The sequence below is a fragment of the Callospermophilus lateralis genome, chromosome 9 (genome assembly GCF_048772815.1).
Source record: "Callospermophilus lateralis isolate mCalLat2 chromosome 9, mCalLat2.hap1, whole genome shotgun sequence".
Lineage (NCBI taxonomy): Eukaryota > Metazoa > Chordata > Mammalia > Rodentia > Sciuridae > Callospermophilus > Callospermophilus lateralis.
Genome location: NC_135313.1, coordinates 13125492 through 13140829, shown reverse-complemented (window position 1 = coordinate 13140829; position 15338 = coordinate 13125492). Strand labels below are relative to the sequence as shown.

Below are 15338 nucleotides of genomic sequence, written 5' to 3'. Positions count from 1 at the left end.
TTTAGAAATGTGAGGGAGAAAGAGCACTGCACCTACAGAGAAGGCAGTGAGAAGCAGCTGGACTAGATGGAGGGAGGTAGCATCTTGTGCTTCTCCTGGCCCCTGTTGTCCCTGCCTGGCTGAGCCTCCACTCTCCCATCTTGAGAAGGCCCTCAGGTACATTCTATGGCCAGATGAGGAGGGTCTTATAGCAATGCAATGTAGGTTGGCCACAGGAAGAAGAAACTCCGAATCTACGGGGAAAGGTGAGACCCAATGTATAGGACCCTCTTGAATTGAGGAGACTTACTGAGAAGTCGTCACGGGGGAAGAATAAGAGATCCTGAAGAGGGTCATTCCGATAGGTCTTTTCAAGTTCTTCAATAACAGTTTCATAATCCAAAGGCTCCAGAAGTCTAGGTTTTTCCTGCTGTGAGAAAAGAAAATACCATGTTAACCACTCACACACATCACTTTGCTTCTTCCCCATGTGTCCTTTGATTTCATTTCTTAGTTGTCACAGAGGTTTTTGGTATCACACTTACAATGTAGTCATAGAGACTCCAGGCATTTAGGATAAAGCCACATGATTACTATTTCCATATCTGAAATAATACGAGAAGATCCTGAAATACCTAACATCTCCTTTAGTAATTTGAGCTGTTGGCACTGATTCCCAAGAGCTCACAGGGGTCTGCCTGGCACATCCATAGCATAGATGTTTCTGTAAACTTGATCTTTGTCAACATGAAGAAAGGGCTTCTGTTGACCTGCTACAGTACTACAATGATCATCATCATTTTTGCTGAATTAGGTACTTCTTTTATGTTCTCCTTGGGTCAGTTTAAAAATGTTGGCATCTTGCTGGCAATCAGAGTATCACAGGTCGTCTTAGTTGTCACTGAAGCATGGATCCTATGTCAGGATTAATTGCTTGGCTCTAAGCCTCTTTGTCTCCACAGAGAGAAGCCTAGTCAGACTCTAATAGAACTGAACAACACAACCATCATGGACACACTGTGGTGAAAACGTGTGAGTCAGGAAAAATAGCCAATCATACTGCATTAACATCCTGAACCCAAGAAGAAAGGCACTCCCTTCAGAAAAGCCTCCCAGAGTGCTAACAAATAAATGCTAGAAGATGTTATTGCCTCACCATAAAACTGATGTTCTTCCTCCAAACTGTAAAACACAGAGAGAGAAAAATGGACCCCTCCAAAATCAAAACAGAACAAAACATTACAAATCCAAAAACCAAAGATACAACCTGAGAACCCCATCCCTTTAATGAAATCTTTATGCAAATTAAATGAACAAGGATAGTCTTTCCTGTGTGTGTGTGGCCGGGGGGGGGGTACTAGAATGTTAGGGGTCACCAAGAAGTTTGGATACTAAAGTGATCTCATAAGTGAAAAAAAAATATTTCTTTTCTTTTTCACATCAGTGATAACAACAGAAAACTCTCCACCAACCTCCTGGCCCCTCACGTGCCACTCATTCCCAAGCTGCAAAGCACATAGGTTTAGCTTTGATGGAGGACGTCTTTAGAAAAAGTTGTCTGCTGCTAAACTCCCCAAACCTTTCATGGATGTTTTAAAAACTGCTAATGGACACCTCAAAGTAGCACTCAATATTTATTTTGATGATTTTCCAAATATAAAAGCAAAACAAAATAAAATAAAATGTGCACATTCTGCATTAAAAGAAAACCCACACATGCTTAGGCAAGCCCAGGGCAGGGCAAGGTGCTTATTCTCCCTGGAGGGGCCCTTCTAGTAAACCGGCTATATTTAGCAAATAAAATGCAGAAGTCTGTAGGACATCTGAAGAAAAGAAGCAATTCAATTGCCAACACAATCTGTTTAGTGAAAGGTCTTTTAAATATTGAGCATTTTGAAGTAGAAGATATTGAATCACATGGCAAGACTCGGGTGATTTTTAAAGAGCCTTTCGAGAATCCCTACATTTTGACATTCCTATTTTATTTAGACTTATTTTAAGTTCCAATTCCTTGTTTCCCAGAAAAAAAAAAAAAGTTAATTCCAAGGATCACAAATTGATGGCTTAAGAGGCAAATGCAAGTCCCCAGATGTTTGGTTGGGCATCAGCATTTATTTTGTTTGGCTTTATTTTATTTTAAACTGACTTTGAATGTCTTCAAGTAGGGTGTTTCACTCCAGTTCAGCTGCAGGCCTCAGGAGCACTTATCCGTCATTACTTCTGACCCTGCAGCATCCCACGTTTATATCACCAACAGCCCTTGCGGGTCTTCAAGTTTAAAACACTTCAGTTATTCTGGAACCTCTTTTTTCCCCCCCAAGATGAATGTGTATGCATGAAATATATCAAACGAAACAAAATGCATAGTAAAGTGCTCTCAGGAAGCTCTTATCTCTCCACAGATTTGATTTGGTCATTTATGTCCCTTTTCTTCATTTAAGTTTCTTTGCTTTAGGTGTACAATGCCCTCAATGAACAGCCCAGGTCATATCTGCCACCACTTTTCTCTTTTTCCCCCTTTTTCACACCAATGTGAGCAAGAGGATATGGCTCTAGTATATGTTGCAACTCACACATTTAAATAAATATGACATAAGCATGTTTTGAGTGGCCTTCTACACTTCAGTTCTCATTATCTTTTACCTAATTTTAAATCTCATTAGTCTCAAACTTGAGCATTAATTAAGAAAGGGGAGACAAGAAGGTCTTTCAAAGATTTCTCACTGGAACCCAAATTTTACCTAAATTTAATCCTATTCAAATTAGTGCAAGAGGCAAAGCAGAGCTTTCAAGTTCAAAGTTATTGACATAATCACAGAGAAACTAAGTCCTAACTGTTCTTGATATTCCCCAAACAAGGCAAGCCCTGCAAACTACTGTGGAAGGGCATATTTGTATGTCTCCATTTCAGGCTATGACATATCAGACAATTAATGAATGATATTTATTAGTCCTTTCCTATTTAGAATATTGCATCACAGTTATTTTGATGGGGGAATCACAAATCCAAGATATCTGCATCATAAATTTTGGCCTGAGGCAGGGTAGATTAGTGAAATGCTATCTTCCCAAGGATTTTATTAATTGGTGTCAAGATACTCAATATATCAGAATTTGGAGGATAAGAAATTTAACAAGTCGACAGCACCTATAGCCTAGGATTTGACAAAGTTTGCCATGAAAGTTTTATACCTCTGGGATGCTGAGAATGCAGACTATTCCACCAGTAGTTCTCTCTAGAGCAAGGGGGCTATCTTCTCAGGGATTCAGTCAAAGATACAGACGCATACAAGGCTGGTGGGACCAGTTAATTTCTCAATCCTGATCCTTGCAGAGACATTGAGTGAAAATGGGAACTGAGCAGCATTGATTTACAGCTTTAACAAGGGTTGAGTTGTCCCTCCTGAATTTAGTGTGTGTGTTTCTTTTGGAAATGCACCAATTGGGATAAGGTATGTGCCAAGATTACCCTGAATTGGATTGGATTTTATAGTGCTTTTTACTCTTACTCTCTTTCTCTCAAATGAGTAATGAATTTCATTAGCTATTTTAAAGTTACTATGCATGGGAAAAGGCACCCACCAGGACCAGTTATTATGCAGCAGGGCGATGTTTCCCCACAGTAGTAACAGGCCCTATTCTTCTTATACAGTATTAAGAGATTTGTTTGATCTAGTTCTCCAAACCCTCAGCTCTTTTCCAAAGCAACTTCACAGCAGAAGAATGGGCCCCTGTCACCAAAACAAATGCTTTCTTCCCCTCATTCTACAACTTCTCATGAACACCAACCCATTCTTAAGCCCTGGAGTGGGGAAGCTGCCATCTTGGTAGAGTCCAGGCTGCCAAGACCATTTCAGCTAGTAGACCGTCTGTGCTTTAACTACAGATCCTGATCTTAAGCACATAGTGCTTCTTCACAAAGATCTGAATCAGTTTCATTATTATAGTTCAAAATCAATTAGGGGAAATAACCAATTGGGTGACACCAAAGAAAAGAAAATACATATTTGAAGCATGTGGCCCTAAAAATTTAATTATTAAATTACCAACATGGACCTTCATCCAGAATAAGTCTAACTAAAAAGTAAACTAAACTACCCAGCCTAGTCGCCTCATATACTCAGGAACCAGAATTTTTGGGAGTCTAGAAAATTGCAGGTATTATGGACTATGGACTATGTAACAGTTGGCATAGTAATTAAAATGCTTATGTCTTAATTTCTGCATCTGTAAAATGGCTTAGTAAGAGATTGTTTCACAGGATGAGATGAGGTAGTACTTCTTAGAAAAGCACCAGACCTCATATATTTACTTTATAGGTATTAAATAAGTTAAGGTTATGAATTTTAAATTTTCACTAGTCATGAACTGAAAGGACCTGTGTTGTGAATTTAATATGTGCAAAGAGCAAAGAGCAAGTAGGCATTCAATAAAAATGTATTGAGTAATTAAATATATATCTTTGCATCCAGATCCAGTAATTCCTTTTTAGGGATCTATCTAAAAGAAATAATATATATATATGTATATATTTTACATATATGTATATATATATATGTATATATTTTACATATATGTATATATATCTATATGCATATATACAAATACATACTTGCATAGCATTTACAAATATTTCTATATTTGTATATATGTATGTGTTTGTATATATACCCATGTATATATGTACGTAAGTATGCATATATGTATATGCACATAAATATGTGTAAAACCATTTATATATTTATGTACAATCATATATATTTATGTATAATCTAAGATATGTGCAAGGATGACTTGGCAATATTATCTTTGTAACAAGGTGGAGAAACATGCTTACCTTCACCCAAGGTGGATAAGAAAGGTGGACAGTCTGGTGGAGGCTATACCCAGTGTAGATACCTGAGTTGCTTTTCAAGAAAAGTGGCTTATAATTGTCAGAAAACCATGTGTAATAGAGAAAGGCTTAATGCAGCAGTGAGTTTTGGGAAGAACATTAAGTCTAGGATAAAGGTTGAAGTAAATAAATAAATAATTGTGTAGCACCTGTCATGAGTTTGCTGAATCCTTCAATACTTCGGTAAAGTTAGTGAACTCACAAAGTTTTGCAAGTGTTGGTGGTGGGGGGGGAACCTAAAGAAGGTGGGGTCCATGATCAAGATAGCTACAAAAGGAGCCACAGGGAAATGGGTTATCTTAGAAGAAAAGCTCAAGGAAATCTTGACAGTGGCTCTAGATTGACACACATGATGACATTAGAGTCTGAATCCAGAATACCTGTCTAGAACTCTAGGTGGTAGTCACGTGGGAAGGGCATAGCCACATAAAAAGGGAGAATAAGAAGTCATTGAGGGTAAGAAATGATTATGAAATTAAGGCACATCAACCCAATAAACTAAGATATGCCCATTAAAACTGTTTTTTTTGAAGTTTATGATGAAAAGCAAAATTGTATATGTATTATTGTTTAATAAAATGCAAATAAATATTGTACAACAGACTAACTGAACACAGTATTGAAAATTACTGAAAATTAAAAATGCTGAGAGATATAGATCCAAATATTATTAGTTATTATGTTTAGATGGGACTGTAATATTTGGGATTTTACTATTTTGACTTTTCTGCATTCTCCACATTTTCTATTAGGAACATATTTTGGTGGAAAACATAAACTTGATTTCTCAAAACTATCATGGCTTCATTGAAACACTGGGGAATTGTTTGATTTTAAAATTGTTTACCCCTTTGAAAATCCACCAGAGAGGGATCCTAGAAATATCACAGCGGGGCTTCATATAGAAATCCAACCACTAAAGTAACAGTTTCAAGTAATTAAAAAAAAAAGATACACAAAACTCTAGGGAAAGGAGACCAGGGAAAATAATTACAGACTAGGAATGAGGTTCTAGAAGCTCATGTCAGCAAAATGGAGAATCACAATTAACAATTTAATAGCGGAAGTATTTTTGGCTTGATAGGGAACCACTGACATCTAATATATTAAGTTATATGTGATGGTCATTGTTGTGAAGAATTAGATGCAGAAACTCCAGGGGGAAATTCAGAATCTTTCCCTACCAGCTACGTGACTTGGGCAAGTCTAGTCTTAGCTGAAGTTGATTTGAGTGGGAATAAGGGCCATGGTGTTGTAAAGATGAAGAAAAATAACCAAGTGCAAGTGGTAAGTGAATCACAAAATGCCAGACAAACACAGATTTGTCTTTATTTAAAAATTATCCACATGGCTTTACCCCAAAACTTTTGAAGTTTATGATAAAAAGCAAAATTGTGTACATATTATTGTTTAATAAAAATGGGAATAAATACTGTACAACAGACTAACTGAAAATTATTGAAAATTTAAAAAGGTGAGAGATATGGATCCAAATATTATTAGTTATTATGTTTGGATGGGACTGTGATTTTTAGGATTTTACTATTTTGACTTTTCTGCATTCTCCAATTTTCTATTAGCAACATATTTTGCTTTCACTGTGGTGGAAAAAATGAACTGGATTTCTCAAAACTATGATAGCAAATCAAGGCAAACCAAACCAAGCACAATCCTACCAACTAAATTCTTCATGTTCCAGAGACAGCCCTATATGATTTTATATTTATTACCAAATTTCCTTAAGAGAAAACCCAGACAGTGAATTATTTGAACAGAGGTTTAAAAAAGGTACTAATATAAGGAAAAGTACTAAAATAGGAAAGGAGCAACTTATTCTCTGTATCTCCTAAATCAAACCAGCTGCTAACTATGTGCAGCAGCCCCAGAACATGTCCCTGAAATTCTACCTTTTGTTTTCCTTGAGAAATAGCCTAGAAAATTCTTTTGTGTATTTATAATTTCAGTTCAAAAGAGAAGGATTAAATTTAGAATGGGTTTGGTATTAATCTTGTTAGCTTTGCAAATAGAAATATCTAGAGGGCAATCCATGTTGCAGATGCTTGGAATTTCTTTCTCTAATGCAAACTTGTACAGATATAAGAGAGACTGTCAGTCCTGGGGAGCTGCTTGGCAAAGAGGCTGATGGAGTCAAGAAGAGAGAACAATCCTCAGAGCAAATCCCTCCTATTTGGGGGCTTCCTATTTGGGTTCTAAACTTTAGGTATAATTAGGGGAGTGAGCCTATTGGGGTCACTCCAATCCTATCGATCTGAATTAGTTATTTTTGATTCTCTGTTTCAAAAATCTGGTCTTTTCAAGAAACACTATGAAAAGAACACCCTTTCCCCACGTTGAGAAGTTGTATGACCTTTCTGTGAGATGCAGTGCAAATCATGATATTATCTGAGACTCCCTTACTCTTCTTCAGTTGCTCCTGTCATTGCTAAATATCTGAATCTTTATTCTGCTTTGGATATTAGTAACAGAATGCCTTCTTCAGTGTTATACTATTAATCCTCGGTTAATGACACACACAAAAAACAATATTTACTTTAGCATCAATAGAGTAGGCTCTATAAGAGGACAACATGCCAATTATTTAAAAATTCTCTTCACATCTTGGCATATAGACAAGCAACTAGCTCACAGTGATGATCTACAGGGTCCTCAGAGAGACCCCCCCAAAATCTCCAACCTTGAGACCTCCACAACAAGTTAGAAGTAACACAACTGTTAACTAAATTCAGTGCTATCAAGATAATAGAATAAATTTATCAAGAGAAATAAAAGATCTAAATGATACATGAATTCTCTAGACCCTAATATAAGCCAGGACCCTTTGGCCTCAATGTAAATGGATGAGAAACAACTTCCACACCATTTGTGTTTAAAACAAATTGAGAAAATTGGAGAGAGTCCATGCAGCTGGATCCATGGCCACAGCTGTGGGCCTGTGGGCCTGTGACAGATTTAATTCAGCCTCTCATCAGAGGGAGTTCCACTGGACAATCTCTCAAATGCCTGAGCTTCAGAAAACAAGACTAGCTTTTCTTACCAAAAGGAAATGATTAAGTAAGGAATAAGCCATTGCCGGCTGACCCTTTAACCTTCTCTCTGTCTTGAATCGCAGTGTCATAAGAACGGAAAAACACTAGCTAAATCAAGGTTAAGAACTGTACAGCTGGGCAAACTCAGATTAAGCTGAGTTTGGAAATGGTTTCCTTGGTAACAACGACACACAGATTGCAGAAGAAATCAACCAGTAGTAACTCATTGTCCATTTCAGTGAAATAAAGCAAGTTAAACTTAGTGAAATGTTAAGTCCTTTGCAATATAAGGGATGATCAGTTCATTATATTCAGTACACAGATTATGGTTAGAAAAATCATAATTATCTGTTTTGTTAACCCTTTATTTCATTAAGAAACCAAAAACAAAAGAGCCTTAGAGACTTTATCCATGATGTAAGATAGACTCTCAAACTGAATTAGGTCTTTTGCTGCCTTGTTTTTAGGGAAATAATCTAACCTTATTTATGTTAGGATCATGTCAAAATTCATACATTTTTGCACAATATATGAAAATAAAAATCAAAGTAGCTGATTCTCTGTATAATATGGATACTTGTAAAGAAGTAGAAAATATCCAAGAAGTTCTAAATCAAATTAAATTACATGTCTCATTTAGTTTTCTAGGAACACTTGAAAGATAATAAATATCATTAAAAATACATCACAACCCAATTACAAGGCTGCTTGACACCAAGGAAATTAATGCCTGAGAGCAAACTGCCGGGAACTTTAGATTAATTTATGTGAAGTCTGTGATGAAAGCTGCCACCCGCTTACACTCTGACACTATTTTAGTACTTTAGCACATAAACTGTCACCCACAGGTCAAGTGGTGTGTGTGTGTGTGTGTGTGTGTGTGTGTGTGTGTGCATGCGCATACGTATTTGTGTGTACATATATGTATGTGTCACACACAAACAAATGTAAATAGTTTTGTCAACACGCATCTTATATTTTCAAAAAGTCTCACCATGATGATAGCCAGTTCTTTTATCCTCTTTCTTATCTGTAGCCACTTGGAAGTGAACATACAAAGTGGACACTTTTGGTTTTTCAGTGCAACACCCATCGTGCCTTCTTTTAGGACTAGCATCTTAATTTCCTTTTGAGGACTTCTCTCCCTATCCCCTAAGACCTGTCCTGATTATTAAAAAGGTCATGCTTTTCTATGGTTTAAGCATGAAGCCCAGCAAGATCCACTGGATCCTTCCTTCCAAAACATTGACTCTTGAGAGGAGAATTGGAATTTGTTCTTTTCTAAGTTTGCTAGTCCCACAGGACTGACCATTACCTCCAGCCACCAAAATGTGCCTGATTCCAACGTCCTGGCGGCTCCTACTTTAAGCCTAGTTCTTTTCCAAGACTTTCTCTATGTCCTGCCTCCTGCTCTCTTCTCTGGACTGTCCTGGCTTTCTGGAGTAAGATTTTAATGCTTCCAACTAAAGATCCTAACACTTCATAAAACAAGGAGCAACACTTATAATAGAGGACTATCACTTCTTCAATTTATGTTTATTTAGATTTGAATGGTCTTAAAGGACCTCTTGCAGCCAATGACTTTTGCCTTTGCAGTGCAAGAATGTAGGTTTAATAAACTCACTCGTTACTAATGCACTCATGTCATTTCACTCTGAAAATTTATACCAGGCATCGTACCTCCTGGGAATGAGGAACTTAGGTAACTTTGTAACTTTCCAAGGTGATACAAGAAGTGCAGCCCTGGTCTCTAATTTTCTATGAACAGTAACTCATTCTCCTAGGACACCAGAACATCTGGAAGTCAAAACATGAGTTTATGACCACCTTTGCTTTCTTTGCTGACAGTGTCATATGCTGTAATTTTGCTCTCTGTGGACAATGCCTCACTGTGTTGGAAGTGCTGCTAGACCCCTGCAGCAAATGACAGAGCAGGCATCTGGAAGCCTTCCCAGCCTCAAAGAACTTTCCTTCATCCTGCTGTTTTCATCTCAAGAGTCACACTTGCTGAATTTGTAATATGAAAATACATACATGTTTGCTTATAAAAGTGACATAGCCACACCCAAAATTTATTAATATAGTACCAATGGATCTCATAATTTTAAACAACATATCTCATAAATGCTGGTAATATTTTTCTACTATGGTCATTATGATCAATGGCAAGGACCATGATATGTATTTAATATCTCGTCTCACTAAGTAACCATATTAATCATGGAAGAGAACATCATTTCTTTTTTTCTTTTCTTTTTTTTTTTAATAGATGAGAAAACTTAGATTCTGAGGACTTGAATGACTTGGCCAGCAAGCTGAAGGAAGAACCATATTTTAAACCAGCTCATCCTTAAACCTATGACCCACTTCACTCTACATTATCAGCAAAAATCTTGCCTTGCAGAAACAAGAAAAAAAGCATTAAAAACAAAAAATTAAAAAGTTAAAAAAAAACCCTTTTGAGAACCTAGGTGCCCTTCAACAGATGAATGAATAAAGAAAATGTAGTATGTACACACAATGGAATACTACTCAGTCTTAAAGAAGAATGAAATTACAGCATTTTCTGGTAAATGGATGGCACTGGAGAACATCTTGCTAAGCAAAATAAGCCAATCCCCCCAAGCCAAAGACCAAATATTTTCTCTCATAGGTGGGTGCTAATTCAAGATGTAGGGAGGGGCTAGGGAGGAACAGAGTTACTTTGGATTAGGTAGAGGGAAGTAAAGGGAGGAGTGGGGAAGGAGTTAAGAAGGATAATAGAATGAACCTGACATTATTACCCTATGTATACTTATATGACTACACAATTGGTGTGATTCTATGTCATGTACCACCAGAAGAATGAGAAATTATACTCCATTTTTATGTGATGTGTCCAAGTGCATTCTATTGTCATGTGTAACTAATCAGAACAAATTAAAAAGAAAAAAAAAACCTTGGGGGAAGATTCTGGAATAGACCAGTAGTTTGGGAAACTTCCTTCTCCTTTTGTTTAACAGTGAGGGAAGGCCAAGGATTGGCAAGAGGTTAATGAGCATCTCAGAAAAGAAAGTGGTAGAGACAGAGGACAAATGATGTTTATGGACAGGTAAGGAAGGTGAAGAACAGGAATCTAAAAAGTGGATTTAGAAAGCACTTAGTGAATGCCAATAATGTTTGTGTCAGAATTGCCACCAATTGAGAAAATCTTGAAAACCAAAAAGTCTTCCTGCCACCACCAGGAAGTAAAGAGTTGTTGGTGTCTGACCTCACTTCCTGTCCACTGTGACACCCGATTCCCTAGCAGATAGTCCACATCCACACTCAGAGGGTTGGTTCTCCCTTCGTTTCACTCCTCCCTCTGTTGGCAGTCCACCTTGAGCAAAGTTAAGGTCGTTCTTGCTTCAACTACAGGCACTCCCCCAGGTCCATATTGCAGCAAACTGGCTCCTGAGCTGACTGTTCCCCCATGTCAGGGACCACACATACAGTTCTGTATGTATGTTCACCTGGATTCTGAGGCTGGATCAAGTGTCAACGTGTGATTCTCCATTTCCTCCACCTCTCCGTTTATAAATTTCATTCCTGATACCTGTGTATTTCAACCTCAAATCACTCTCTTCTTTCCGAAACCATCACCTGGGACCTCTTATCCCATCCTGTGCTTCTTTTCTATCACTAGCTACCAACAAAATGTTTACAGATCAGATAGTGACAATAAAGAAGCTCACTTGACCAACAGACTATCTTCATATTAAGATACAAGAGTAAAAGATAAAAAACTGACTTGAAAGACAATAGTATGGTATAATACAGCATGATGTATGTGGGAGACATGTCAAAACCATTTGGATGAGATCCTCTGTCTACAGTTTTCAATTTCCTATTAAAGTGATAATAGGTTATTATTAAAAGAAAACACATTTTCATACATATCCAAAGTTTCCTAAATACTTTGAAATCTTGATGATTAATGATCCATCACCCAAGTAACAATTTAAAAACAACAAATCACATTAATTTTGGAAAGTTCAGCATTTTTTTCTGACTGTACAGATAACTGATATAACTCAACTCAATCATATATTTAATCTTTGCAAATTAGGACATGAAAGGTAGAAAGGAAATTGTCTTTTACTAACATCCTATGCACCAGAGATCATGTCACATAATTTTGGTAACAAATAATAAAAGTAGGCAGTTAAAAAGAAAGCCATCAACTACAGAACACTGCACACATTTTCAAAGATTAAGGGAAGTAGTTCACTTGATGATCCAAATAAGTTTCATTTTCCTTGAACAGTTCTCTTAACACAATGGTAATTTCTAACCTGAATGTTGTCTGTGATAAATAGATTAAAATATGTGATGGTGTTTCTTATTCAATACATTGGAAAATTGGATTAATAAAAGAAACCCTCAAATAAATTAAATATTTCAGTAGAGTAAACTCCACAGCTTCAAAGACCACTTGAAAAAAACAGAATCCACAAATTTGTCAAGCTGGATCAGGAGGGTATAAGATTTAGGTGGCACACTTGTTAGGAAGTCAGAGTTCTGGATAAGCATTCTCGATTGCTACAAAATCAAATAACTTCTAAGTTGGCCTTAAAGCAAGCAATGACAGTTCAAAATCCACATGCTCATTAGAAAAACAGATATTCTAGGAAAATCATATCCAGCAATTGTTATTTCTCCTTACATTCAAAGTTTAAAAGAAATTATTGTTTCATTTCTAACTTAACTTAGGGGCTTCCATTCATCTGCCAGGGAATTGTCACTCGAATTCCTTCTTCTCTCCTACCTATTGATGAGGCTCCTCAGCCAATCAAGGGAGGGGTTTAGATTTTAGAAAGCTTAGATCAATGTACTGAGGGAAGATCAATCTGGCTTTGTGTGGGCTTCAGCTGACACTTAGGCAGGGATGGAAAAATGTTTTGTTTTGGGGGCAAACCCCATGGACATGTTGAAGGACGTGGGACCCCAGAGCACAAAGCTCCACGTAGTCTAGAAATGTGTCTACTGAGCAATGCTGTTACCAAAAAAGCAAGATGAAAGTGTCACTTGTAAACCAGTGGCTTTAATTGTTGCAGTCACTGAAAAGACAACCATGCTAGGACGGTGGCCTCTTTCCCCTGGAAATGGAACTATTTTATGTGGTTTAATAATACTACATGACACTTGTAATTTTTTTTTTTTTTTTTTTTTTACCGTTTTCAGGCCATGTTCAGAAAGCATGTTCTCAAATCAAATTCTAATCAGCAGTCTTAAGAACAGACAGGTGCTATTATGAACATTTTGCAGAAGAGCAAACTGAGGCTCAGGACGATGTATGTAATCTAGCCAAGCACTGATAGACTGGGGGTGAGAGGCAGACCGCATGACCCCCATGACAGTGTGTCAAATCTATCCCTCTAATTAATCCATTTTCCTGGATTCTCTTTTCCAAAATGAAAACCACATCTTAGGATAATACTTGAAGATGAACAGAACAATCCCCTACTCAATAGCAGAGACAACCTGTGAAAGCAGATATGCCTATCTTAGGCTGACCAAAAGCAGGCAACTGTAGCAGGAAAGTCCCCAGTGCCTTCCACAGAAAAATAGCTAATCGCTGTATGAATGATCTTAATTAAATTTGAATGCATTGCTACTGAATGCTCTGGGAAAACACTGCATCTTACTGGCTGCTTTCCCCATAGTACTCAGTAGCAATATGTTCAAATTCAATTAAGATAATTCATAGAGTGATTAGCTTCATTATATGTTGAGACACTGGAGGCCGTCCTCTTGCCAACACTGTCAGTGTGGTGTGTATAAGATAGACATGTTCTTCTCCTGTGTGTTGTCTCTTTTAGTGGAAACAAAAAGTAAATCTTAGGGTGCCATATCATAACTCACTGTACTTCTAAATTCCCTGAGAGGAATGCAGCATAGAAATTGAGTTTTTAGAAATGGTCTAAAGGTTAAAATAATCTCAAACCAAGCAAATATTTGAAACAATTATACCATTTAAAAGCAAATATTTGAAACAATTATACCTTAACAATTATACCATTTAAAGCAACTGAAAAGGCTCTTAGGAGCCAGCTGAGAGGATACCACCAGTCTCCTATTTCTGGTCAATGGGGAACAAATGTTGGTCAGGGACTCTGTGCATATTCTGGTTATTAAATGCTGGGTGCAAAAACCCAGGATTCCTCCCATGGCTGGTAGCTTAGTTGTGTATCAGCAATACACAGACAGGCAGTACTGAGACAGAATCTGAACAAATAACAACATGTACCAACCCTGAAAGCCAGACCTCTAACAAATTCTGTTCCTATTAAATTGTCACCATGTATACTTTACATGATTTTGTCTTATCAAGGGGTAAGTGACTATTCTTCAATTTGATTCTTCATATTCATAAATGACAATTCATAAAAGTAGCCACATATGTATTTATATGCAATTTTAAAAAGCCTCTTCTATCTCTAGATTATAGATATTTATATTAAGAAAAAGATTTTTTTTTTTTACCCGTAGAATAGAGATTTTCAACCAGGAAGTCACTCTCTGCCCCGAGAACACATTTTTGTTTGTCACAATTGGGGAGAGGATACCTCCAGCGTTGGGTAGATAAAAGTCTAGGATGTTGCTAAAAATCCTAGAATTCAAAGAATACCACTACCTCCCTCCCTCCGCCCCTATCAAAAAAAAGTTGGATTCCAAGTGATAAAGGTGAAGAGGTTGAGAAAGCCTGCTCTAAAGAAAGCAAGGAAAGGTGGAAGCACCCTGCAAAATGATCTGTCTTAAGATGAGCTCCTCAGTCATGTTGCTGTGCCACGTATCCCACAGAACAATGATGCAAGTAAAAGAAGCTATTTAAGAGCCACACAGAGTGTTCTGTTTTATGCAGGACTTAGCCCAGTAGCCTATGTTAGAATACCACTCTAGGTTCACCCTTGTTAAAAGAAAGTGTTGAAGAAAAGATGGCAGCCACCATGTCACTACTGGGATACCCACATTTCATGGGAGTCACTGAAACAGTCCAGCCAGCAATCTCTAGTAACATGTATCTGTCAGTAGTTCTTCCAGACAGGAATCTAGAATTCTATGATAAGTACCCATTTCCAGAACACTGATGGTAGGTATTCCAACAAGAAGGCAGAAAACATGTTTAACAGTAAAACCAAAACAAATCTTTTTAATCTTTAAGATGAATCAACTTTTATAATCCTGGCTCCATCAATCAAATACTTATTTATTTTTTTCCTTCATGCTTTGGATTGTTGTGGCTAATAATTTTAAGGTAAAGTAGTGGTGCATAATAAAAATGGAGCAGAAACATTTAAAAACCACAACTAGATCTAGGTCATCAACTGGGGTCCTACTTTAGGCAATGGTAGGCTTTTCTTTACTAAAAAAGAAAAGTTGTTCCAGTAATAACATTT

General features: G+C 37.1%; 1 protein-coding gene across 4 annotated transcripts in view; it reads right to left on the bottom strand.

The window, feature by feature from the left end:
* Dock10 (dedicator of cytokinesis 10) overlaps nt 1-15338 on the bottom strand; it is a 236055-nt gene that overhangs the window by 133507 nt on the left and 87210 nt on the right. For all 4 annotated transcript variants that reach the window (XM_077110269.1, XM_076866402.2, XM_076866404.2 and 1 more), the window contains exon 2: nt 290-409. In XM_077110269.1, the coding sequence (XP_076966384.1) occupies nt 290-409 (120 nt within the window). The remainder of the gene's footprint in view (nt 1-289; nt 410-15338) is intronic.